Raw genomic sequence first — 26,795 nt, forward strand, 5'->3', positions numbered from 1 at the left:
GGGCTGGATGGGTTGGGTCTTGCTGCTCTGCCACCACAGGAGGGCGCCCGAGGCTAACTAAGCAGAAGGCGGCTCAGAGGTTCAGGGTTCTGCTGCTGCGCGCCCCGGAGGAGGCGGGACGGTTCGTGCAACCGCGCCTTGTAGGGTGTGGGGACCAAGCATCTTAACCCGCCGGGCAATGTTTACGTCGCATTCGCCAAGACCGAGGCCTCGCGGGCTCCCCAGGGCACAAGGACTCTGGACGCCGCCCACAGTCCCTCATCCCATCTTCCCGGCATCAACCGACCAACAGGCCGTCCATGGGCAATGCAGCGACTGCCAGAAAGTCACTAACACCCTGACCTCGTTCCTTAACAATCCAGTGGGAAGCATGTGGTCTGAGGGCAAGGACCTTTGCGCTTAACCCTCCGCCCCTCCATGGTCACTGACGCCAACATTCGCTGGGCTAACGTCTGAGCTAAGGGAGGCACACTCAAGTATGATCCAGCTTTCTGACCCACACTCAGGGAAACCAGGACAGCAGTCTGCTCAAGCTGCAGTCAAGTCAAAGAGGGTGGGGGACACTGGAGGGGGTGGTGCTCACTACCGTGGTCTCTGCCCTATGCACGGGTTAGATTTATCTAAACCAGTCGTGTCCAAATTGCAGTTAACAATAGCATCGAATTCTGCACAAAAGATCTTAAGACGTCATTTCTTTTCTTCTTTTCTTTTTTTTTCTTTCTCCCCCCCTCCCACCCCCCTATTTTCCTTTTTGAAACTCGATTGCCGGGCAACTCCCATCAAGGGCACTCAAAAATGAATCCAGGCTGGGCCTGTTGTTTTTCCCAGTAACATCTGGGCCTATACTACCTCATTAGAATCAGGGTTTGGAACTTTCTGGGTGGCACTACATAGATGGGAAAGACCGAAAGCTACAAGTAGTTCCTCCTTCCACTGATCTTGTCCTGGACTCCATTTTCATAAAAACGCAGCCTCCACAACCTTGAGACGTTTTTTAAGAGGTCCCCTTCTTCAGACCCCTCACCCCCTGCTCACCCTCCCTGGAGTTCTGGGAAGACAAACCCCTTCTCCTACTCTTCCCCAAGTGCTGACTTTTCCCTGTGGCACCAAGCCAAGTCTGGCTCCCAAGAGGATGTAGCCCTGGTCTGGTTCCCAGTCCCATAGGCACCAGTGTGGGAAAACACTTAAGTCTCAGCTGGCCCCTCCAGAGAGGGGGCACAGACAGACTATGATGGGCCCAGCCCAAAGGATGGTTCCCTTTTGGCTCAATAGATAGGTTTTAGTCAAAATATCTGAGCACCAGAGTTAAGTTTCATTTTCTCCATTTTATTCGTCAATATAAAAATACTCAAATATTTACAACAAATAAATATGTGGGGACACAATAAGTTACACTGTTAGGAGCCCTTTTTCTAGAGCTGGGAGAGGATATGCCAGTATCCACAGCATGCCCACTTTCTCCCTCCCCTCCCCCCAACCTTTCCCAGCCCTGTCCGAAGAGCGCAAGTATAAAATACCACTGAACCCAGAGGCCAAGTGGGAGGCCCTGCCCACCCTTCCCCCTGAAACAGGAGGCTCCATCTCCCTCCCCCACCCGCCCTGAAAACATTCACAGCCCTAGGAGCAGGACTAGGCCCACCCCTGAGTCCTGCACTCCCCAAGAGGGGTACAGCACCCTGTCCATCCCATCCCCATCTGTACATGACTGTCCCAAGCTCGGGACAGGTGGGGGTAGGAGAGGCAAAGTGGTATGACCCCCCTTCCCCTTCATAGCTCCAAAGACTCACCAGGAGGACCCCAGGCCAAGGGAAGACTTAACAGAGACACACCTAGACACACACACACATACACACACACACACACACAAACACACACTCCTCCATACATACACACACCAACACATATATGCACAAACACCCATATCTTGAAACTTCTGCCTTGCAAAGTTTTGGCTGCTGGGGTCCCACAATGTCTGAAATTCACAGAGGAGGGCGTGGCCTCCTGTGAGGCTCATGCCCTGGTGAGCCACACCAAGTGGCAGTGCCCACGCTGAGCAGGTCCTCATGGCTGGGCAAATGCTGGGCAGTGTCTGTCCCAGGCAGAGCAAGTGCCCCTGCCATGTCCCTGAGGTAGCTGGTGCCTGTGCAAAAGTAAGAGTGCACCTCCCACGAGACCCCCGCCAATGAGGTGGGTGGGGGGGCTCTCCTCACACTGAGGACTCCTCTGGGTTGGAGTCGGGCAGTGGCTGGCGCTGCTGGAGTTTCCGCCGCAGCTCATCCGCGAGCTCAGGCAGTGGATGCCCAAGTCCTCCTCGATCCTCCCCTCCCAGTTGTAAGCGCACATAGCCATTGGCGTTTGAGTTCCGACCTCCCCCTAGGTGAAGCCGAGTCGGAGAAGGCAGGGGCTGGCCAGGTATGCCAGGAGGTGGAGAAGGGGGCCCACCCCCGGGCTGGCACCGGGCGTGACCAGGCACAATCTTGAGAGAGCCGTCTGAATAGTAGTAGCCAACAGGATCCCAAAGTTTCTCATCTGTTTCAGGGCCAGGGTGGAAGGGGGGGCTGGTTGGTTCCTTGGGCAGTTCTAGGGGGTACACCAATGTCCTCTCGGCTGCCTTGGCACCTTTTTCTAGCTCTTCTCGAAGTCGCCGACGAAGTGATAAAACCAGCAGCAGCAACACCAGGCACACAGCCCCCAGAGCCACCACAGCCAGCCACACAAGCCCCAGGTTTTCCAGGGGAGCCCGGGCCTCCAGGGTCACTGAAGGGCCAGCCACGACAGCAACAAGGTAGCTTTCTGCAGGCAGTCTTGTCCCCTGCTCCTCGGAATAGCAGTGATAGAGCCCAGCATGGCGGGGCTGAGCAGCCATCACTACCAGCGCCTGGAGTCCTGTGTCATAAAGGAAGGAGCCAGGTTGTTCGGCAGGCAGGTCCCGGCCTCTGAAGGTCCAGCGGGCATGGGCCAAATTTGATGAGAGGTGGCAGGGCAGAACCAGGTCTGTGCCCGCCACTACGGTGATGTTCTTGGACGTAGGTCGGACTGCAGAGGCAAAAAGTAGAGAGAACTGGGTGTTAACACAGGAAACCCAGAGCCAACAGCAGGAGGATGCGCCAACTCTGGCTGCGATGGGGGGGATCCCCAAAATGAAGGACCAAAAGAAAAACGGCTCACCTTTCTTAATGCCATACTGGTTACACATTTTTGAGGTGTCCAACTTTGTCACGTGTTGGACCAGAAGGGACCTGGTGGGGAAGGGAGAGAACGTTGGCAGTCCTACTCCAACCACTTTGGCCTCCCCTCCTGGCCCTGGCACTCCTCATAGATTGCCCGACTCACCCTGGGTGACCAATGGTGGTGGCCACGCATCGGCTGGTGTTGACATTCCAGGCACAGTAGGGATCTCGGGCAAGGACACAGTCTGCACAGAAGCGGTACTTTGTGCAGTCATTCAGGGGCAACTGGACCAGCTGAGAGCGGGAGCCAGCGAAAAGCACCCTCTGAAAAAAAAATCAGACAAAGGGTGAGGCAGAAGAAAAATCCAGGCCGGAGGACGAAGCTTGATGAGGGCTGAGCCAGCACAATCCTAATCACGGTATAGACATGACCTTATTAGACAAGAACAGCAGACCTGGGAGGCCAAGGTACATGCACACTTGCTCACACACACGCACACCTGCTCACATACACACACACACATGCACACCTGCTCACACATACTTGCTCACACACAGCTCAGGAAACGCTTTCCTCCAGCCCTAGGAGCCAGCACAATAACGGGGCCCATTTAAGGAGTTTCCCTCTGCTCGAATGGTGACTGCCAATCTGTATATTTACTCAGCCCCACACTTTCCTCGCTGCCATTTCATTATTCAGTGATCAGGGGAGCAACTTTGAGTCACAATAGCTGGTAAAAGGCAAACAAATCAAAGTCCAGAGGGTGCTGGGAATATGCCAGTTTTGCATGAAGGTTTGAAAAATAAGAAAGCAAATGCTTCAAGGGAATGATCCAGGAGATTGAGGGCCTGGTTCAGAGACCCACTGGGGACTGGGAGAAAACCGATGCCCCTGTTACATGGGTACCCAACACACTTTAGAGCCTGGGAGGTCTGGTCAACTTCGGTACGGAAGGGCCTGAAGAACACACGAGAACATGAGGGCATTGGCCAAGGCTAGATTCTGGGGATGGGGGTCCCATGGGAACTGGCTCTATGTAAGACCCCTTGGAGGGCAGGTTCCCGTGCAGTCCGTTAGTGCTCTTACATCCTGAAACTCACAAAAGCTAAGTGAGGGGTTCTGTGCTGGCCAGTCACACAAGCCCTGCTAGGGAAGGCCAAAAGCCTGGGTGTGGGCTAGATGGTGCAGCACTGAGGAGTGCAGCCCGTGAAGCCCATCCTACCTTGCTCCGGGACAGCACCAGACTCTCCACCGGCTCCTGGTCAAACACCTGCAGCTCCTCTATCATGTGGACCCAGGACCCCAGGCTCACAGCCTTCAGCAGCCAGCCATCTCCTGGAGAGGGGATGAGGAGGGTGTGTAAATGAGGAGGCCCTCGGGGCGTCCCCAGGCTCCCAGTCTTGGGTACACCTGGAAAAGTGCCTACCTGTACCGATGAACAGCACGGTGTAGGTGGCGCCATCGAGTCCTGTGACCCTGTCGGCCACCACGTGTGTAAAGTTCGTGTTCTTCTTTACGAGCAGGGGGCGGCCCAACCGAGGCCTCACCTGCTCCTCCATCAGCGGGTGCTTCTTGATGAAGTTGAGGATGTTGTCAGGCAGCTCCAGAGAACTGGTGTAGCCATTGTGGCGGTGCCAATTGTTGATGCACTGTGCAGGGGAGGGAGATGGGCGGGAGAGCCGTCAGCTGGGTGAAGGAATGGATCCTGGAGCTGATGCTGGGTGCACAGCCCCATCCCCGAGACTCACCGAGCCAGGCCGAGGGCTGGGTACTGGGTCAGTGTAGCGGGCCCACTTCTGGGCCTGCTCGCTGTACTCTTTGTAGGGGCCCTCGAACACCTGTTGGATCTGTTCCAGCTGGTACTCACAGACCGCTGACAGGTCCATATCACCCCTGTTATGGCAAAACAAGGACCTCAAAAGTCGGTCTGGTGCCGACATGCCCACACCGTGCCCTGGCATCAGAGGAAGCACTATAAAGGCAGGGCTCAGTATAGAGTAGTCATGGCCATAAGGTGCCCCCCCCCGAGCTTTAAAAAGAGCAGGCCAGAATGATCTTGGCTACCAGGCACTGACCTGGCTACCCGCTGGACCTCCTCCAGAGGCCTGTGCACGCCTCACGCCCACATACCATCCCCGACCTGACCGCCACCTGCTCCTCCCTACCCCCAGACACCCCAGAGCCACTTACCACCGCGCTTGAAACACCCCAAAGAAGGTGGTATTGTGCCAAGAGGTACCCAGCAGGGTGTGCACTGCCCGGAGCTGGTTGAAGTAGACCTTCCACTCCGGGGCCGAGCACACCAGCTGTGCTTTCAGGAATGTTGTCCACTTCTTCTGCAGGGTTCGTGCGCCCCCCATGTCGCCCTGGCGGATGGCAAGGACACGGCTGGTCAGCCCCTGCCCAGCCCTCAGGGCTCCCGCCGCCCACCACTGCACAACTTGGTACCTTACAGACGCGAGCCACGCGAGCCACCACCTGCTCGGCGTAGCAATCATACTCCACTGCCCGTTCGCTGAAGAAGAAGTAGACCTTGTCATCGTCCCCTGTGAAGCTCCCCACACTCTCAGGGACATAGGCAGAGCCTACGAAGTGGGGTTCTGGGGCAAAGCAAGGAGGGTCAGTGGCAGGGTGCCAGGGCCTTTCAAGGCCCTTCCACTCTCGGCTTCCCCGGTCCCACACCATGACGCACCATTTAGCCAAAACGCCAGATACTCGGTCTTGATGGAGTGGTGGGGCCCCATGTTCCGCAGGATAACAGGCTCGGTACCCAGGAAGTTGTTGAGCGTGGCTGAGAACAGCTCACCATCTACGGATAGGAGACAAACAGTGGGTCAACCAAGCTAGAAAAACAAGGTTCAGATGTACTCTGGAGACAAGCCAACCAAGTCTCCGAAGATTCACCCTGTCTGCACTGGAGGCAGCCACTCACCCACAAGGAGTCCAGTGTGGCCCTTAGCTGGGTCATAGGGACATTTCCCCTTCCCATCCTCAAATTCTCCACGCTCCAAGGTGAAAGTGAGCATGTCCTAGGGGTAGGAAGACATGGAAGACAGGCATTAATACAACAGGGGCCTGCACGGCCTGAAAAATCATGGTCTGAGAGTCCAAGGAAGGAAGTCACAGAAGTCAGGGACAGGTGGGTAAGGGGCACACCCAAAGAGGGGGGCAACACTCACGATGTAGGTGCACTTGGGCTGGAAGGCATAGGTACCACAGACGTACAGGTGGGAGGCATTGTATGGCTGAAGGAAGCGGATGAAGTTGAAGCACTCGGTCTTCAGAGAGAAAGGAATACAAGTTAGTGAGAACGGAGAGGCAGGGATACAGGATCACCAGGGTCCAGGATGGAGAGCAGTCCACAAAGGCCTGGCAGGGGAAGTGCCCTGAGCGCCCACCTGGTTGCTCTTCCCTTTCTGGGTACACTCAATCTTCTTCTCAGCCGGGGCCTCCCAGGAGATCTGAGGACCGGAAAGGACACATTAGCGATGTCACAGGCACGCGTGAAGTGTGTGCTCCAAACACAGCTTGAGCTCCGCCATGGGTGACACCTGGTCCCCATTCTGACACAAGCCCCAAACCTATCCCACCTGGAGGAACCCAGAAGGGGAGAGCAATTGCTAATCCTGATACCAAGAGAGACCTCTGGGCTGTGGGACAGCCTGCCCAGGCCACACCCCCCAGTCCTGTGTGCCTCCCCCTGCCCCACCTCTCACCACGCCTTGCAGCTCCAGAGCCTCTACGCTGAAGGCAAACAGCGCCTCTCGAGCCCCCACATATAAAAGCCCAGAGTGCTCTCTCAGGGTCAAGGTCAGGAAGTCCTGGATGCCCGTCTGGGAGAACCGCCTCACTACTGTGGCCAACTCTGTAGAAACAGGGACAAGAACAAGGTAGGAATGAGCAAGGGGTGAGTGGCAGCCTCCCCGGGGTTCCAGGAGTCCCCTACATCAATCTTCCTTTGTCCAAAGGTCCCCTGGGTCTCATCATCATTGCTCGCCACAAAAGCTAGCACCACACACACAGACGACAGCCAAACCCCTACTGGCCATAAAGGACTTTTTCTGAATAGACTTTGACTCAATAGCTCCACCCTATCCAGGCTTCCAAAGCCCCTCTTCACAGTCTGGGAGAAGGCAATCTGGGCTGGTAAAAGGGAAGGAAGGATATCTCGGCCAAAGCTTCCGGCCAGAGGAAGCCATCTGACTGATGTGATGGCTCTCACTCAGGGTCAGCGGTCCCTCAGGCACAGAGTCGGGCACTTCCCCCACCCTGGCCTCCTCAGCTCCCATTTCCTCCTTTGCTCTGCTACTTGCTGACCACATCAGGGTCCAGCAGACCCTGGCGGCAGAGCCAGCGGGGCAGAAGGCACAGAACAGTTGTGAGCATTCCTTGTCTAAGAAGCCATTTACGCCAGCAGGCGTCCGTCCAGGCTTCCGGAGATGCAAGCACAGATGGGTTTGGGGCTGGCAAGGTGGCATGTGGGGAAGGGGGAAAAGTTAGGACTGGGAGGGCAGAGGGACCAGAGACCCAGAGATCAGAGTTGGTGTTGAAGCCTGAGAAGCTGTGCTGCCGTCCGGCACATGTAGCGCATGATCGTACATCTAGTCAAGAAGTCTGTCAGAGGTCCACAGCTCTGCCCCCCTGCCCACAGGGCCCGCACTTAAGCCAGCCTCGGTTTTTGGAGGCAATGACTGGCCAGAGCTGGGTCAGAGCTGGGTTGGCATGGGAGGGGCTTCATTAGCAGCTGAGTGCAGCCTGTGGGAGGTGAGCTCATCCCGTGTCCCAAGAGCCCATAGATGATACAAACACCTGACATCACCTCTCCATACAGGTGTGTGTGCAAAGGAGCGCTGTCTGCTCGGCTCTGCCTTCTCCCCCAGCAAGCACAAGCACTTATATACATACACCCATCTAGAACCAACAGGCGGCTCCAGTGTTGGGGCCCCGCAGGGGAGGACCATTAGATGAATTAAGGGGCTTCTGGGGACAGTCAGCTAGGAGGACTGGAAATGGGGTTAGGCTTACACTTGCCCTAGAACTTGGGGTTCAGGTTTCTCTCTCTAGGCTTCCAAGCACTAGTGACAATTCAAGCGAGGAACAGGGAGGGTGACCCTGAAACTACCTCCCTTGCACACCAGGACAGCCAAGTCTGGGTTGGGGGTGGAGGTGGTGGTAAAAGATCCCAAAGAGTTATCCCAGCATCAGATGGGGGCAAATCCCAGGTTCTGACCTGCACTACCAGTTCTGGGTCCCTGGGGCCACTCGCATTTCTTAGAAAGCCACAATCACACCTATCAGTATAAAGTATGCATGCTTGGGGGGATAATTTTCTCGGCAGCTGCTCCTTCCTTCAAGCAAGCATCCCCTTCTTCCCCCAGCAGTCCCTTCCTGCCTCCCTCTGGCCCTGCCTCCCAGGCTTCAAGCACTCACCCCCAGAAGATACTGTCTTCCGGGGCACAAGGTTCCACCACACCTCAGCCCCAATGCCCAGGCCCCACAGCCCTGCTGCCAGCAGCCAGACAGCCCAGTGCGGGGCCATGGCAAACACCCGGGCTCTAAACTTCAGTCCAGCAGCCCTGCTGAAGGAAAAGAAACTGGTCAGCATCACAGACCGGAAGGGGGCCCGCACCAAGAGACAAGCAGCACAGGGAGCACATTTGAACACAACTCCCCTGGAGCTCCTGGAGCTTCCCCTGTTCCCTTTTTTGGAGCAGACCTAGTTTCTGCGACTGGCCTCTGCCCCCAGGGGCTCTGGGGGTCTCTTCCAGAGGAGCAGGGAGGAGCTGAGTCAGCAGGCACTAGGCGTGGGCAGTCATCAAAAAGCCTCCTATGGCCTCCAGGCCATCCCTACTCCCTCTCAACAGGGAGTTGTACAGAAAAAATAAAAAGGGGCTCCCCTCCTTTTCCTCCTTCAGGTCTAAAAGGTTTTGGAATAATCTTAAGAAACAGGACCTGCTACCTGGACTCTAGCCAGGTCCAAGACCTAATTCGGGGAGGTATACCCCTTATTCGGCAGAGGCAAGCAGGCGGTTGGGTAAAGACCCCCAGTGGGGGACTTGGTGCTGCCGGCTGCGTGCAGAGTTCCCGGCCCCAGCCTGTCCCCTCCCCCAGCGCAGACAATAGCCGGGCAGAGCCCAAACCCGGTTCCACATCAGCAGGGCTGGAGTAGGAGTGGGGCCGGGAACCAAAAGGGCCCAGCTTCCCGAGGCCCCTTTGTTGCCCAAGAGGGAGGCAGGAAGTGGGTGGGATGGGCGTGGAAATGACCAGGGCCAGTCCTGTTCTTCCAACAGCCTTCTACGAGACAGTGACCCTCCATCAGAGAGGCGGCGGGGCAACGAGTCGGCTCAGGGCGTATGGGGATCTCCTCGCCGCGACGGGAGCGGGATCGTGGAAGGAAGTGAAATGGTTTGGGAGGCCAAAGGGGGTTTCTCCTGAAGCACTGGGGATGCCCACGAATGGCCCTCGAAGGCTGTGTGTCTCCCCCCTCGCCACTCCCCGCCCCTCGGCTCTGACGAACGTTCTTAACTCGGGGATTGCACCCCGGGGACCCTGGCCTAGGCACTAGGCCAACGTGACTGATTTTCACTAATCCAGACGCTCAGGACCGGGAACAGAGATGCAGAATCTGGGGATTTCACCCCAAAATAAAGGTTCCAAGCCAAGACCCCCGTCCAGGTCTTCCCTACTGTGGGCTCTCCCCTCCCCCAGCTCCGGGGATTTGAATGCAAACAAAGCAGAGGCGCTGGGAGCGTGGCAAAACCAGGCTTGAGGACGCCCCCTGTCGGCCCAGAACCCCTGCGCGGGAAGGCGGGTGGGGGTGGGGGGCTGGGGCTGCCTTCCCCCGGGCAGTCCCCCTGACACACCCTCAGCTTCCCCTCTACCAATTACCCTACGCTGGGGTCAGAACCCGGTGGCGTGCTCCGAGAATCAGACCGCGTACCATGACCCAACCCCCAGCTCTTTCCAGGCAAGGGACGCGGACAGCCAGGGGGATGGAGGGGTGCAGAACCAGGATTTGCGCCACACTTGCACACCGGGAGCAGCAGATCGTGGATCGCAGCGCTCCAGCGCGGGACCGTGCGGCTAAACTCGGATGAGGGGGCTGGTTCTCAATGCCAGCCCGCCTCCCTAGCAGAACGGGAGGGCGGGGGGCCGCGCTAGGGAAATCCGATCCCACAACATCGGCCACAGTCCAAGCCCGCCCCAAACTTTCCGTCGAGGTGGGGGAACAGGAGCAGCTCGCGAATCTGGCAAAAATCCGGACCGCGCGCCGGACAGCCCGAGGGTCTCCCACTGCCCGTAGCTCCGCACCCTAAGGAGCCCGCCGATCCGGCCACTGGAGCTGCAGACACAGCTTGCCTTACTGCTGATCGTCCGCTGGGCAGCCCGCGGAGGACTCGGTAGGGACCCGGATCGGACAGCTGTCTGCGCTGCCGCCCCGCCCTGCACCCCCAGACGCTGTCCCCTCGCGTGCGCGCCGGCCCCTACCCGAGCCATGGGGACAAAGCAGCAGCTCTGGGGCCCCAAAGCTCTGGCCTCACTCACCTCTTCCGTGCAGCTCGAATCCCTGGGCGCCGCCCTCGCGTTTGGCTCCGGCCACGGTCCTCTCCTACCCCCGCACCGTTCCAGCCCGCGTGCGCCCGCCAGCACGTTTAGGCTGTCCCGCGCCACCGCCCCTCGGTCCCAGAACCGCTCTCGGCGTCCCTGAGCTCGGGGTCCGTGTTCTACCGCGCCGGGCGCCGGTTCTTTCTCCGCTGCAGCCGCTGCTCTCCGCCCCCAACCCCCTGACGTCAGGCACGGAGGGTGTCGAGTGGTGGCCGGGGGCGGGACGCGAAGGCCCGCCCAGGAGGGGGCTGCGACCCGCAGCCCTTGCTTGCCCAGCGCTGAGGCTTGGGGACCCTTGCGACTCTGGCCTCCCCGGAGTCAAGGTCTACGCCATGACGCCCGGAGGGAGGGGTTCGGGGAGGGACTCAAGGCATTGCCACCGGGAACCACACTCACCTGGTCTTCCCGAAGTGTGCCTTCAAGCCTTGCGGCAAGCTGGGCTCAGGAAGGGCTGAGGGGTTCCCCCACGCTCCAGTTACAGGAACGAAAGCTGGCAAGCCATTTTGGGATGCGTATCCGAAGGGAGGGGAGCAACGGAAGAAACTAAAGGTTCTCCAAGGGGCTAACCACAGTGGTCAGTCTTTTGACTCCGAAATCGTCCTTCTTTCTGGCCCTAACCCTTAGGCTGGTAGGAGCGGCTCACAGGCAGAGAAGACCCCCAAGTCTCCAGGCTGCTCCTTGTTTCCAGGCTCCAGCAGAGCCTACCACCAGGAAATGATCCCTGGTACCACTTGAAAGGTTGATTAACAAGTGACATGTGCCCTTCTGTTCAGATGAAAGGGGCTGAAGGGAGCTACGTTGGGAACCACTACCACCTTCGGAACTGCCAGCCTCCGCCCACAGCCGCTCCTAGATAACTTGTAGCTTTGGCCTCCTGGGCCCTGCTGGATGGGCAAGTCCTCTTTCCAGCCAGCTGGCCCTCACGCTAGGCAGCTGGACAAAAGAACCTTGGGGAAGCTGCTTCACCGGTACCTGGAGACCACCCCTAGCCAGAGTTAAAGGACTATCGGGAATGAAGGGAAGCAGAGGCCCGGAGACTTCTGTGATAACTTTAAGCCCTGGGGCAGTCCTAGAGAGAAACACTTTAGACCCCATCAGCAGATCTGGAGTGTAAATCAGTCAGACAGCAGCCTTTATTCTGGGTTAAAACTTGGCATCTGAAAGTGGAGACCAGAAGGGCAGTGGGGATAATGGAGAAAGGCAGCCCAGTTGGGTTTCAGTAACAATTGAGTCTTTGCTAGGACACAGAACGGCCCCTTCTCCCTCACTGGCCAGAGCCACATTTCCCAGCTTCTTTCCAGTAGGAAACAAAGCTGGGGCCTTGGAGATGCTGGAGATAGGAGGCAAGCCAGCTACCACCAGGGGTGGGCAGGGAATGTGCCCTGTTGGAGCCGGCCAGAGACGGAGCCAGGCAGGACTCTCCTCTTGGTCAGACTCAGTTTCCACCTACACAAGGGTAAGCTGCTACACAGACTTCCAGGTGTCTGTGCTGCTGTTCTGTGCTCTTGGCTTTAGAACCTGCTGTCAAATCTCAGGCCATGCTCAGGACGCTTTACAGGCTGGGTATCCTCGGCCCTGGGAGGCTGACGCAGGACTTCCAGGCCAGTGACTGTTTCTCTCTTCTTATCAGAAAGATTAAGCAAGATCTAAAACTGACTCAATAATTCACTTAAACAGCAAGGTAAAAATTGTGAATGAGGCCTTCGAGTGATGACGGGAGCCTGTGGTCCCAGCTGCTTGGGAAGGCGGAGGTAGGAAAGTTGTGAGCCCATGAGTTCACGTCCACGTCCATCCTGGGCTCCTTAGTGAGACTGTCTCACAAAAAAGGAAGTTGAGTTCCGTGATTCCCATTCCTCTTTCTAACAGTCACCACGCACACCACTAATGCTCCACTTCCTGTTGCTTTTCTCTCTCATCTCTAAGTCTTGCCCACCAGGAATGAGCCCTGCTGGGCAGTGACCTGAGCTCCCTGGCTCTACCTCCAAGGTGGCCCCAGTGGAAAGTTTCAAAAGGTTTGGGTTTCACTGGCAGGGACAGCATTCTGCACCTTCATGGCAGGCATCAGGGTCTTCTAAGCCAGGGATGGAGGTGGAAAGAAGACTGTGCCAGTAACAGCCAGTAAGCCCCTCCCCTCCCTGCCAGGCTCCACCCCCACCTCACCCCCCTCCTCTGAGCATTCCCTGGTGCTGTTTACCGCCTTGGGTCTTCTCCACAGGTGGGTGGGCAGAAGATGAAGTTTCCTTGCACGACTCCTTGCTCTGCTCGTGATTCATACTTCTTAATAAAAGGACAGCTGGCAGAAAAATAAGGATTCTGGATCTTACATCAAGAAAAAAAATAGTAACACTAAAAAAATAAAAGAAAGAAAAAGAAAAAGAAAAGATAAGGCTATGTAGCTGTGTGATCTCCCTAGGCCTGCCCAGCATAGCCTTTGGAAGGCATCACACCCTGATCCTTATTCCAGCCTGACAGACCAGACCCTGCTCTGTGCCCCGTGCCCCTTTTGCTATAGCTTAAATGCTTGTGGTCAACTAAAGGAAACACAAGAAGACAGGTTAAATTCCCACCCTCCAGGACCCACTGAGTTCAAGCCGACCCTTGTAGAACCCAATACTGGTCATGAATCACAGTACTCCGCTTCTTACCAACTACCCTTCCCGAGCTAAGTGGCGAGAGGAAGGCCCAGAGTGTACACTGAGGTCTCTAGTCAAGGCCTCCTTGAACCTGGACAGTTTCCAAGGTAGCCGGAAGTCTCCCCACAGGTGGAAGAATGAGAAGACTAGGGTGGGTCATCTTTCAAGGAGCGCTCTGACTGTGACCCAGGGAACTGGGACGTAGGAAAAGGACTTCCTTGGTCTACTTCCTCCAAAGGGAGAGTTATCAAAGCTGTCCACCTGGGGAGCCTTTCCCTTCCCGGCCCCTCCCTTCCAGCATCACCAAAAGGAAGCAGGAAAACATCTGTCATCATAGCCCAGGATACTGCTTTTCCAGCGGCTTCTACCAGGATATCCCCTGCCTTTTCCCAGGGGCTTAGGGTCAAAAACCTGAAGGGCAAATGGTGAAACAGCCAGCTTCATTCCAGAATTCTTGGCCTGGAAGAGGCTCTGTTTCTAATTGATCCCCACCCAGGGTTGGTCAGCGCCCAGTCAGCCCCAGAGCAGGACAATTACATGACCCAGGGGACAGTGTCCACCCTTGAGTGACCTTACATCACATACCTCTGCTCAGGTTACAGCAGCCTTCTGGAAGGGACTGAGAAGTCACCAACACCTCCTCCTCCTCTCTGCTGTATCTATTTCTCTCTCAGGGATGGGTATGTTTGTGGAGTAAGGAGCCAGGGAGGACTCCAGATGTCTACACTGACGGACACTTTGATCCCTTTTCTTAAAGCCAGGTAAGGGCAGCTTCAAGAACTGGAAACTCCCCAGTTCAGCCTCTCAGGCCTTCCTACCCCCTCTCTGCCCTTGGCAATGAGAACAAAAGAGGGAGATTTCAAGGTGATTTCCAGGTTTCCAGAGCAAACCCAGTTACCGAGGATTAACTGCAGGATGTGCAGTGTTAAGCAGCGGTGCCAGAGGCAGGTGAAATGGGCTAGCTCTCCAAAGTCCCTGCCAGCCTGTCAGAGAGCTGAGGATGACCTGCCTACTGCTGCTGGGGTGTGAGGGTATGCCAAAGGGTCACGTGATACAGCCAGGAAGAGAAGCCAGAACTATCAGTCAAATCACTGGGCATCCAAGTCACCTGGCTCTGAAAGGGCTTCTTCCACTTCTCATTTGGCAAAAGCTTTGAGACAGTAAAGATGTCCTTGTGGTACCCAGTACTGTGCGAAGCCTGTGCCCTGTCTCTAAATAATAGATGTCTCTAGCTCCTGGCCTTCAGGGGACCCAGAGAGGGAGGTACCTGTGTCTGAAACAGGCCTAGGAAGGTATGGACTTGACTTTAGCTATGTTCTCTCTCTCTCTCTCTCTCTCTCTCTCTCTCTCTCTCTCTCTCTCTCTCTCTCTCTCTCTCTCTCTCTCTCTCTCTCTGTGTGTGTGTGTGTGTGTGTGTGTGTGTGTATGTATTGCCTGGTCAGCCCCTAATCCTGGAAGATATAAACAGGGAAAATTGTATGCAACAGCCATGGGGAAGCTCCAAGGGCCATCAACTGAGATGTGAACACAAGTCAGGTAGGCGGGAGTCATCCTCTGCCGTCTCCTGGCCCCCTCTTCTACCTGTTGCAAAGCTCACTCCAACCATGAAAGTGTCAGAAGGGGCCAAAGATAGCATGGATTCTGTCAGAGAAGTGGCCAGAGAAGAAAGTAAATAGGGGCTAGCTAGGGGGCTGCTCCTGGAGATACAAACAGGCCCGCTCACTTCTCCAGGGGTCCAGGTCAAAGACATCCAGTTATACAGTTAGAGGTTAGGACACAATGAAACTGACCTGGAGGCAAGGCCATGGAGAGAAAAAGAAGGATCCAGAAGTGTCTTTGGGATCTACCCCCCACTTCTAAGACTAAAGAGTTGATTTCACAGCTCAACAATAAATTGAATTAAGCATAATCACAGCCCTGATCCACCATACTTTCTGTATAGCGTCCCTAGCAGGGGTGGGGTAGTCCCAGACAGGATCCAGACAAATGTTCTTCATCCAAAAATGCCCATGCTCCAGCAACCCTGGTCACAGCGTGACGGCTCCGAGATATAGAGTCAAGTGGCTGAGGTGGTTCCTAGGCCCCAGTCACATGACTGCCAGAGGTGAGAACAGCAGCTGCTGGCTCAAGCAGAGACAAAGCATCAGGTTAGGTGCGGGGCATGAGCCCTGGGGATAGGGATTTAAGGAAGGGAAACCACTGATGCTGAAAATAACACTTTAATGTGCACAAAGGATGGACAGAGAGAACAAGATACAGTGTGTGTGGGCGGGGGGGAGTGACCAACAAGGAGGGCCCAGGAGGGCCCAGGAGAGCCCAGGAGGCCCAGGAAGCCAGCGCTATAGAGACAACACCTAGGCTAGAAGAGACAGCTGAGCAAGAAAACGTGTTTAAGGGTGGGAGACGACCTCCAGTGCAGTAGGCTGGCTTCACCAGGCTGGGCCTACCCAGCCTCTGGTCTTTACCTCCTACAGCTCTCCTGCTGGATCTGGAGCCTAGAGTCACTTTGCCATTATCCCTTTAAATATCTTTCCAAGGGTTGAAGTACTGGCCCTGTGAAGAAGAAGAAGAAGAAGAAGAAGAAGAAAGCAGCTTGTAATGGCCTGGCCCCAGTACTGCCCTCTATCCAAAGGCCCCTGCATTGGTGGTGTCCATTCAGCATCTACCAGAGATGTCAGGTGTCATAGGGTTCCGAGACCAGATACAGTGGGTCAGCAGGCCATTTGACCACAGCGCCTAGGAGGCCCAGCCAAGGTCCCATCTCCTACTACTGTGGCCCAAGGAATATGGGAGGAAGATGGTATCTGTGCACACTCAGCCAGGCTCCAATCACTCTGCTTCTCCTTTATGACAAATGATGCTTCCCACCAGCGGCCAGTGGATCAGGAGAAGGTCTGAGTTCCAGCTTTCTTTTTCTCAGGGACTTGCGAAATTTGAGCACCAAGCCACAGCCTGTGGCCAGTGTGTCAGCCTCAAGTCAGGGGTGAGAGGGAATTGTAAGGGAGGGGTCAAGGAGAGGCAAGCTGGGAACAGGGCGTTCAGCTGTCTCCATTAAGGGCTTGGGGGCTCAGGGCCAGCCCAGCGGGGCATGCTTAGTAGAGAAATGGGGGGTGCCTAAGGGTGGAAGGGAGTGTGCAGATGGGGACTGCTTTGTGCCAAGGAGTGATACTGGCCGGGAGCCCCGATTTTCACATTCACTCAAGCTGCCTGCACCAGTGGGGCAAACTATTGACCCTCTGGAGTCTCTAGATAAAGCTCATCTGTAAAACCGGCTTCTAACAATCCCTGCTTCCTGAGGTCTTCAGGTTCCGGTAGAAAAAAGATCTTCACTCAGTAAACTTTAGCTAAAATGTTACTACCTGGACAAGTTGAGACAATTCCAAGAATAAAACTCGCTCCTGTGGATTGGGTACTGCTGCTGTGGATGTGAGGGGTAATAGGGCACTTCCTTAGCATGCAAGAGGCCCTAGGTTCAAGTACTAATCCCACCCCTCACCCCTCCCACCCCCGCAAACAAAACAAAACAGAGCAGCCTGGGAAATGTTCTTAACAAAGCAAGAAGCCAGCTGAGGTCCACAGGACAAGTGGACAGGAGGTGGACAGCTGTTGCCTGCGGTGTCCCTTCCTGGCTGGTCATATCAAACTGGTATTGCTCAGCTCTCCAGGGCTGAGCTTCTCTTTGCATTTGTTCACAAACAGGCCTTCCTGTGTTCCCTTCTGCATCCCCTCCCCGGGTTCTGGATTAAGAACGAAGGTCCCCTGAGACATCCCCACCCTCCACCACACTGCCCACTCCACCCTCTCCCTTTGGAGCCCAGCAGCTGCAGTGGGGGTGGATGGCCTGCTGAATCTGCCAAGCCCCACCGACTGACCACTTCCCTTCCCTCCCAGGTCTAGGGGATTATGGGACACCACCTGGGGCTGACAGTGAGCCAGCAGGTCCTGCCAGCGGATGTAGGTCTGGGTGGCGAGGTCCTTGAGTTTGGTCCGGTGCATGGCCTGGGGGCTCTCCCGGATATGGGTGCTGATGTGGCGGTCCAACTGCATGCACAGCAGCTGCAGCTCACCCTGAAGAGGAGGAGGAGGCGGGACATGAGCCAGGCATATTCTGGAGGCCGGGGCAAGAAGGAGAACTAAGTCAGAAAGGGAGTGATTCTCTGAGTGACTGCTGCCAAGCTGGGTAGGAAAGGGAGGAGAGGGGAAGGGCAGCTTCTGGGAGACAGGTCAGCATCCCTTGGGAAAGGCTTTTGGGACATGGTGGGAGAAAGAGGCCCTGGCAGCCCTTGCCACTTTCTTCTTGGCCTCTCATTCTGCAGTTCCTGAAAGAAGGCTGGTTCCACGCTGGTCGTTGTGGCCCCCCCAGTGCTTGATACAGTAGATACTACTGGGCACCCAACCCTTCCCTGCTCCAGCCTCTTGGGAGACTCACCCATTGATCTGGAGTGATATCCTGGCTACTGACCACCACCCCAGCCAGTGTCAGGAGGCTGTGGCACAGATAGCAGACCTAGAGAGAGGGCACAAGGATGCTTTCTTAGCTCATCTGAGCCTGTGAAGTTTCCTTGCTCTCAGTACTAGCAGCAACTTCCAGGAAAGCATCTTCAAGGAAGGCCTGCATGAACAGAACTCGGCTTCATTATCTCAGAGCTCTAACTAGCCCAGTAGGCTGGACCAACATTCCTATAACATACCTGCCACCCAGAAAGCCGTACCACCCCAGCCTCATCCTGGGACTCTACAAGTGAAAGCCCCCAGGGTCTGTGTCCTCAGACCTCTGCACAGCCTGCTTGTGGAGCCACCTTCACCTGTGCTCAGTAAGGGACGTGAAACTATCCCCTGCACAAGCTCTGAGCTGCCACCTTGGAAACACGCCCCACAGAGGATAAGCACTACACAAACCCAGGCAAAGCACTGTTTGACTCTCAGTCCTGATGTCAGACAGGAAGCTGGCAAGGGAAGGGGAGGTCAAAGAAAAAGCAAGGGGTGAATATCTGCATACCGTCCCTCCAAGTCCACCCTCACTCTTGCCACTGAATACGCAGGAGATTAAAAAAAAAAAAAAAAAAAAAAAAAAAAAAGAACAAAGGCCAGGTATGATGGAGCATCCCTGTAATCCCCAACTTGGAAGCTAAGTAAGACAAGTTCAAGGCCAGCCAAGGCTACATAGGAAGACCTGGTCTCAAAAGCAAGCAAAAATATACAACAACAATGAACATAAAAAAGAGACAAAAAATTAGAAGGAAGGCAAAAATGGCCCTATGGGGGCAGAGACAGTAGATTATAACACCAGACAGATCCTGTGTCTTACTTACATCAGCCCTAGGTGGGGCATAGGGTGGAGGCGGGGTTGGTCAGCCAGGTAACTAGCTGGGCTGGAGTGGGGTAAGGGAGGGCATCGCTTGGGGACAGGGCTGGCTGCAAAGACAGTGAGGCGCACTGGGCTGTTGTTGACTGGGGATGATTAGAGTTTCCTGAGAGACGCTAGTGAGGGAAGGGTAGCAGTATCTGGTGTGGGTTGAACACACCAGTGCGCGTGGTCTTTCTGGGACAAAAGATTGTAAGATGTGTCTTTCATATTCTTTTTGCTGTCCTCCATACCATGTGGTTGGTGTGTGTGTGTGTGTGTGTGTGTGTGTGTGTATGCGTGCGCGCGTGCGTGTGTGTGCGTGCGTGTCTCTGTGCTAGAGACCAAACTCAGGAGTAAGCGAAGCACATACTCTTCCCCAGAGCTGCATCCTCGCCCACATCCTCTTTTCTTCCCCTACTTATGAATATGGGGGGGTGGCACTGGAGAGATGGCAGCTGCCAATACGGCAGTGGGAAAATGCCAGCTCCAGGGGATTGCAAGGCCTCTGGCCTCCTTGAGTACACATACTGTATGCATGTGAACATACCCCCATACACACACAATAAAAAATAATACAAATCTGAGGATGTGGTGGGATATGTGTTTAATAAATAGCATTCATGAAGGCAGAGGCAGGTGGATTTTGGTGAATTTGAGGCCAGCCTGGCCTAGATAGTGAGTTTTAGGCTATTCAGGGCTATACGATGTGACCCTGTCTCAATAAATAAATAGATACATATGTGTAAAAACAAAGAAAAAGAAACCACGAGGTTGAGAGGAAGCAAGGTGGTGGATAAGAAAGGGAAGGAAGCGGTGAGAGAAGGAAAAGGGGAGGAAGAAAGTGACATCATTATAGCTTAACAGGAAATAAACGCTATTTTAAATAAATAATAAGAATCTCTCTCTTTTTTTTAAAGAATCTCTTTTGAAAAAGAAAAGGACTATTTCTGGGGATTGGGGCTGTAGTTCATTGAACACAGTGCTTGCCTAGCATACAGCAGGCCCCAAGGTCAATTCCTAGAACCATAAAACCGGGCCTGGTGTCACATGCCTGTAATCCCAGCATTCCTTAGAGGCAGGAGGATCAGAAGTTCAAAGTCATCCTTAGCTACACAGTAAGTTCAAGGTTAGCCTGTACAAAAACAAACATACAAATAAATAAATCTGTCTAATATGTATTATTGGCAGAGTCAGAATATACCTAAATTTGTTGAAGATTTTTTAAACAGGACACTGCCCTACTTTAATTGAGTCTAACTGGGTTTGGGGCAAGAGAGGAACATGACCTTGGAAAGAAGCTGAGGCCCCTTTCTGACAAGGGAAAGCTCTTGGCATGGAGCAAACTGATAGTGAGAGGTGGCAGAGGATGCCAAAGAAAACACCCAAGGGTAGTGGAGCGGGGGAAGGGCGCTGCCTGGGGAAGCCGGGGGAATACCCAAGGTGTGAAGGGATGGCTACTCCGGAGCAGAGGGCTAAGGGACCTCGTGACTCCTCACCCCTAAGCTCTTTCTCTTGCAAGTGCCTTTCTCTAGTACACCCCACCCCCTCCTGAAGATCAGCCTGCCCCAATCTCAATTGTGGAGGTCTTTGCATCCTCTGGACTGCGGGATTTACCATCCTAGAGGATCGCCCTGGGAAGACTGCAGGATAGGCTGCCGGTGCATTTACCCTGTGCAGTGGATCACTAAGGAAAACATGCAGCCGTGTACTGCTCCAGTCTCACAACACAGCTCTCACGGATTCCCATAACTCAAGCTTCAAGGAAAACCCCAGATAAATATTCTGAGCTTCTTTTTTTGGTCTGGGTGTAGGGAGGAGGGATAGGGTGTTCACCACATTTTCCAACCATTTCTCCGAAGGACAAATCCAAATGCACACGGTTTGGGGGTCGGTGTGTTTCCCCCCTTGCTAGAGAGGGCCCTTTCAGTTAGACTCTGACTCAGCTTGAGGTCGTCGTAGGGCTGCACCCAGCTCAGGGCAGGCAGTGCCGAGTCCCTGCCAGTGTTTTTTGTGAGGAAAAAAAAAAAGTTTTTGGCTTGGGATGCTTCTCAGCTGTAGAATCCTGGTCTAGCAAAGGTAAGGTTTTAAATTTGATCCTTAGTCCCTCAAAACAAACAAACAGAAAACAAGGGCACGGTGGTGCATGCCTTTAGTCCCAGCACAAAACCAAACTGAAACAAAAACTCTCAAAAAACCAACCCCAAACAACAAACAACATCAAGTTTCATTGTGGACATCCATCATGCAGGTAAGGGTCTCCTTAGTGGAGGCAAAGAGCGGTTGTTGGTTCCTCTGTGTCAGGGAACCAGGGGTTCTGGGCCTGGAGCAGGCAGAACCTGAGACCCTTCCTCCACAATTCCACTGCTTGGGGGCCCCCGAGGTGGGCTAGGGGTGCAGAGCAGGCATGTTGCGCAGGCAAGGGGTCATCTTGGTAGGAGCAGGATGCGTGTAAAGTGAGGAACCACATTTCCCTCTCTGTAACAGTGACCACTTTCTGAATTTAGCAAGCCTGCTCCTGTCTTGGTTGGCACCACAGAGATTAAGCAGGAAGTGGTGGCCAGAGGACATGGGCTATGCAGCCCCCTCCCCCACCAGATTACCTCTCTGCCCTTTTCCTCTACCTTTGGGACCACAAGGTGGCCTTTCCCCCAGTCCAAAGGAGGCCCCTTCTAGGACTCGGCTTGTGTGCGTGCGTGTGGTATTTATGTGTGTGGTATGTGTGTGAATGTAGTATTTGTGTGTGTCCATGTATGTGTGTGTGTGTGTAGCTGCAGTTGGGGCCAGTATGGCTTTGGAGTCAGTCTTCCATGGTGGTGGGGCTGCAATGTCCAGGCCTCATACCTTGTTTAGAGCAGCAGCAGGACCCCAGCCAGTTGAGGAGCCCAGCCCCTCATGCACTAACACGAATCCAGGCTGGGAAACCACAGTGGGAAAGAGATCCAGGAAACCTCAGCCAAGGACTCAGAAGAGAGAGGCAGAGGGTGAAGAACAGGACGTGCCTGGACCCAATGCTGACAAGCCAAGGCGGTACTGTCCCCGGGTCCCATTGCCAGCAAAGCCTTTGCTTCCACTTCCTGGGTCTCTCCCCAGAGTCTGGTGACGGGCCTCTTCCCAGAAACTCATTGTGGCATATCTCATTCCTGCCCTCCCCCAAATCAGGACCCAGGGATGAAAAGATCACGAGGCTCGTCACCCAGCGGACAACAGGCAGGTGGCACCTCTGGTTCTGCTCCAGTTAGTTCTGATCTTAGGTCTCCTGGGTCAAGTGGAACTCATTTGCAAGTTTTTGTCGAATGAAACAAAAGGGAACATGGGTGGACATTTCCTGGGAACTCCATCCTTCAGGAAATCCCCTGCTAGTTAATGCCAAGGGGGTAAACTGGGTTACTTACGCCAAAGGTTGGAAGAGAGAAGGGAGTTCCCAGGAAGCTGCTTTCTCTAACCCAGCAGCAGTTTCTCCCTACCTCGGGTCATGACCAAGGATGTAGTCTTACACTGGAGTCTTTAGATGGAACCCTTTCCTCAGAGCTTGCCAGGCAGAAGGGGACAGTAGACTTTCCAGGGCAGGAGGACTCTGTGGAAGCAGGTCCAGCCAGGCTCTGGGTAGTTGCTAGAGATTGGGGAGAACTAAGGCTGGCCCAGGGACACCGAGGAAGGAGGATGACAAGGATGCACGGGCAGTGGCTCTCTAAGTCACATTGCTGAGGCCCAGGGCGCATCCTGCAGGTGTCTGCATACCTGCTCAGCTGCACCAGGATGCCAGGACTTCCTCCTCTGTTTCTGCCTTTGACATCACAGGCCCTGGCTGGTGGCTACCCTGGGGACCATGCATTCAGCTCAGTCTCTAAGGTCTGGAGGCCCAGCCTAGCTTGACAACTGACCCCAGGGGACTCCTTCACCATGTGCCGCTCCTGTCACATGTGGAACACACGTGCTGATGACGAGCTCTAGAACCAATCGAGTTACAGACCGAGGCTGCACAGATTACTAGATTGCCCACGGTGAGAGATGGGCCACAAGTCACTCGCCTTTTTAAAACTAAATTTAAATCTAATATCACAGCATCCCGATCCAATAAGACATACAGAGAAGGCCTGCTGACCCTGCGTCTTGGCATATGTGGGAGCTCAAGCTTGGCCAGATCCCCAGCAGGTCCAGTTCGGGGAGGGAAGTAGATATCTGGGCCCTCCCCCTTCATCAGGAGAGGCTCTGGACTTGTATCACCTCTCTAAATGGGGCTGACACTGTAGAAGGAGCAGAGGTCCCTGAATGTTCTAGAGGCAGGACATGAAGCCAGGCTATTCCTGGGGTAGATGGGACACTGGCCTGTGCCCTAGGGTGTGGCACAGGTGCTCCTTCAGGGGTTGGGCAAACAACAACAATATTATTAACCCTGGATAATCCGGAGGTAGGGCCACTAACAGGCCCCAGGCCAAGACCTTCAGCTCAGGGAGGGAAGCAGGGCTCTATCTTGTGTATCCACCAAAGCACAGTACAGGCATGTTTCTAACTACACTTCATCTGAACACGGGAGCGTGGCACCTGCCATCGTGCGATGCCATTTCTTCCCTGTTAGCTCCAGTTCTAAGGTTGTACTTCCTGACCTTGGCCTTGGCAGGCACTAGATGAGCAACAGAGCAGAGAGCAGCAACCAAGGTTCCATGCCAAAGGAAAAGCTGACCTCCAAAGTGACTCTGCCCAGGGTGGGGGACTGGGCACTGTCGTAGCAAGTAGGAAATGATGAGGACACACGACTACTGCTAGGAAATGACACGTGTGACGTAATACCTCTTCTTAGACCAGAGTCCCTGAAGACACGGGGTCAAGAGGTCAGGCAACAGACGTCACAGACACAGCCTGCCAGATTCACCATGGGGTTGGCTAGGCAGGCCACTCTATTCTGTTACTGAAAGTGGTGCAGTCATGTTGGAGGGTGGAGCCCTAAAAACTGGACAGGGCCACTTCTGGGTGACAGGGGACAGGCTGGCAACATCTAGACAGGAACAGGACTTCTGGATCAGCTGCTGGGAACAACCACTAAAGGAAAAGTTGCTCTCTGGACCCCAGCTGGGTCAGGAGGCAGGAGGACTCTTCCTAGGGTGCTGGAGGATCTGAGGGTCCCAGGATGTACCCTCACACCTACCACACCCCCAGAGCATGAGCTTAAGCCTGTTCTAAGTTCCCATAAATGAGTTCTGAGACTCCAGGCCCATCACAGTGGGATCCTCCTGTAAGCTCAGCCTAAACTCTGAGCATGGACCCCAAGGGGCTCCTCCCTGTTGCACTCTGAGGACTGGTTGGGAGCCAGGAAGCCTTGGCACAGGAGGTAGGGGTGGGACATACATAAGCAGGAGGGCTGAGGGCATGTGCTAAAGTGAGGCCATCTCAGACTGTCTCCAGAGGGAGGAACCACAGGGTTGTGGGCAAATCCTTGAGAGGGTGATCCCACCCTGCTCATCTTCCCACGTTGGCTTCCTTCAGGGGTGGGGGTGGGGGCAAGCAAGACGACAAGCGTAGCAGTAGCTCTTCCTGCTTCTTCAGCTGGAACCAGAGACCCTGATCCCATGGGAGTCTGGACGGAAAACCTAGTTCTGCCAGGGGCCCAGAGTCTCTGGCTATAGGAAGCTGTGTGTATGAGTGTGTGTCAGCCCAGGCGAATACACATGCATGCACATTAGCATGTGGGCCTGGGGGCATGGTGAGCATGTGCAGTTCTGCAAGGAGTAGCTGGGACTGGCCATCTGCAAAGAGAGCTGCTTTCTCTCAAAGCCTGTGACAGAACAGGGGTGTGCTGTGCGGCCCCAAGTTTCTAGGTACCTAGGATGCACCCCTTCCTTTGTAAGAGTGGCCCAGCTTCCTGTCCCCTACATTTAGGCCAAAATGTTCCATGGTGATGTCTGCAGAGTTGACTCCAGCAGAATACATGTGACCTGAGCCAGCCAATCACTGTCCATGCCAAGCCAGTGAGCCCTGACTCTGGGACAGAAGCTCTTTCTTTACCCCTGGCCAGGGTGGTTGGTTGAAGAAAGGAGGTCAACCTAGGGTTTCACACACACACACACACACACACACACACACACACACACACTCAAGAGAGAGTCTGTCTGGGAATGCAGGGTAGGGTAGAGTCAAGCACTGGGGAAAGCCACCCTGGGGTTTTGTGACACAGAGCCTGTAGTTGTGGGTTCAGCGAAGCCTGAGGAGTCATCCCAGGACAATCAGGAACTACATCCCCATCGGCAGAGGCCCAGGGAAGACTAAAGAGAAGGGACAGAACCGGGGAAAGGTGGGGAGCAGACGGCGGCAGTCAAGGCAGAGCTGCGAGACGAAGCCCTTGGAGAGTGCTCTTACACCCACCCCTGGCCTGACTCAGGCCTGGAGGAGAGAAGAGCAGAGGCCAGGCTGGGTACAGGGCTGGCAGGAAGGGTCCCCTCACATGGCTTATTTCTGCTCAGGTCGGGCATTTTACTGGCGGTTGACTGGGGACCCAGCTTCACGCGCATCTCTGTTTACATTCATGGAGGCAGGGCACATGCCAGGGGTTAAGTGGACTGTTATGGACCTCCCGAGTTCAGCAGACAGGAAGTGGAAGACAGGAAGATGCAAGGCCAAGGCCATCAGCACGCAGAGTGCTGCGGTTTGGTCTTCAGGGCTGTACGTGATGGGGGCAGAGACTGTGGGTGGAAAATCAGAGTACGATAAGATACAACAGGTCTGCATGGGAGGAAGACACTCTACAGAGCAGAATATCCAGAGGGAGAAAGAAACCCAGATAAGAGTGCCAGGACAGAAGCTGATGAGTCACCTGCCCATGGACAGGGACCCTGAGAGGTCCTCCAGAGCACAGGGCTGATTGGGGTGAAGGAGAGAGCAGGCCAACCCTCCAGCTGGTTGGGCTTGAACAAAAGCTCCCTGGGACCCCACCCTGCCTCCTGGGCTTAACCCTGTCGCTGCAAGTCTTGCTCCTGTTCTTGCAAAGAACTCAGATTTCTGGGAACCAAGCAAAGCTGGCCTGGGCCTGGGCCTGAGTCTACAGGTTCCCAGACTTGCATGTGCTTCAACTCATCTACAGGGTCAGCTTCTCAGAGGCCAGCAGGTTTATGACAAAATGCAGCTACTGCTCATTCTGGAGGAAGGAAGATGGAACAGAACCACAGCTGGACAGGAAGAACTCAGGAGTCTGCATGTCTGTTTTCCATTCTTCAAATCCAGCTTCCTCCTGGCTCTCCTAACCTTGTCCTGACCTAAGTTTACAGCACTGTGGGGTGTGTGTGGGGTGTGTGTGTGGAGGGTGTGTGTGGGGGGGGGGGGGTTGCTGTACTTTCAGGTGAGAAAGGGCAAGGGGAGAGGCTCCAGGATCTGCTTGTGTTGAAAACGACACAGGGAACATACATCCCCTTGTTGGGGTTGGAAGTACCAGCAAGAGAGGCCAGAGACAAGCACAGAGATGCCAGAGGGCAGCTAACCCTGTCCTGTCCCTGCAGCAACCGCCCATTAAGGCAGTTCTTGGCAAGGTCAGCCAGCCCAGGGACAGACAGCTGCCGTCTATAGTCGCAGCAGCAAAAGCAACAAAACTTGTTCACCAGGTCTCCCAACACACCTGGCACACCACAGGGTTTACAGGAGATGCACACAGGGCACTCACACACAAACACACGGCAGGCCACGCCCTCTGCCCAAGCTGGGCAGACACACACCTCCATAGAGTCGCAGCTGGCTGAAGCCCATCCCCGGCATCACCCACAGTCAAAAGCACACCCCACCTCCATAAAATCGCTTCTTCGCAAACACTGATCCTCCGTAAACAAGCTTTTCCCAAGTCTCTGCAGCCTGGGACCTCCACAGAAAGTCACAAGGAATGAACGCACCTGCAGGAGGTGACCGACCCATGTATAGTCCCCAGTGAGCCTCAAGCTGTCATCTTTGGAAGGCATCCACTATCAGGCTGGGAGGAGACACACGGGAAAAGGAAAAAGGAAGTAGGCTCCCAGTGCCAAGTTGGTCTTTTTATCCTCGGTTTTCATTCCACAGTGGGAGAC

At 54.9% G+C, this 26,795-nt stretch overlaps 2 protein-coding genes across 6 annotated transcripts in view; both read right to left on the reverse strand.

Annotated features, from left to right (window-relative positions):
- Positions 1–1,560: 1,560 nt before the first annotated feature.
- Sema4c (semaphorin 4C) lies at positions 1,561–10,852 on the reverse strand. Of its 4 annotated transcripts, none has more exons than XM_038344043.2 (15): positions 10,717–10,852; positions 8,602–8,750; positions 6,888–7,036; positions 6,570–6,632; positions 6,351–6,449; positions 6,104–6,200; positions 5,864–5,980; positions 5,620–5,771; positions 5,362–5,537; positions 4,920–5,064; positions 4,598–4,820; positions 4,394–4,506; positions 3,334–3,494; positions 3,169–3,239; positions 1,561–3,036 (listed from the first exon to the last, which is right to left on the reverse strand). In XM_038344043.2, the coding sequence occupies exons 2-15, from the start codon at positions 8,708–8,710 to the stop codon at positions 2,207–2,209; spliced, it is 2,505 nt and encodes an 834-aa protein (XP_038199971.1). In that variant the 5' UTR covers positions 8,711–8,750; positions 10,717–10,852; the 3' UTR covers positions 1,561–2,206. The 4 variants fall into 4 exon arrangements, with proteins under 4 accessions (XP_038199971.1, XP_038199972.1, XP_038199973.1 ...); XM_038344044.2 differs by having other exon boundaries at positions 8,602–8,747; positions 10,717–10,838; XM_038344045.1 differs by lacking the exon at positions 10,717–10,852 and adding an exon at positions 8,888–9,839.
- Positions 10,853–15,929: 5,077 nt separating this feature from the next.
- The window catches only part of Fam178b (family with sequence similarity 178 member B), a 98,067-nt gene continuing 87,201 nt past the window's right edge, over positions 15,930–26,795 (reverse strand). For both annotated transcript variants that reach the window (XM_038343572.1, XM_038343571.1), the window contains 3 exons: positions 17,839–17,916; positions 17,325–17,477; positions 15,930–15,962 (listed from right to left, as the gene is read on the reverse strand). In XM_038343572.1, the coding sequence (XP_038199500.1) occupies positions 15,930–15,962; positions 17,325–17,477; positions 17,839–17,916 (264 nt within the window). The remainder of the gene's footprint in view (positions 15,963–17,324; positions 17,478–17,838; positions 17,917–26,795) is intronic.

Source organism: Arvicola amphibius, chromosome 9 (genome assembly GCF_903992535.2).
Source record: "Arvicola amphibius chromosome 9, mArvAmp1.2, whole genome shotgun sequence".
NCBI lineage: Eukaryota > Metazoa > Chordata > Mammalia > Rodentia > Cricetidae > Arvicola > Arvicola amphibius.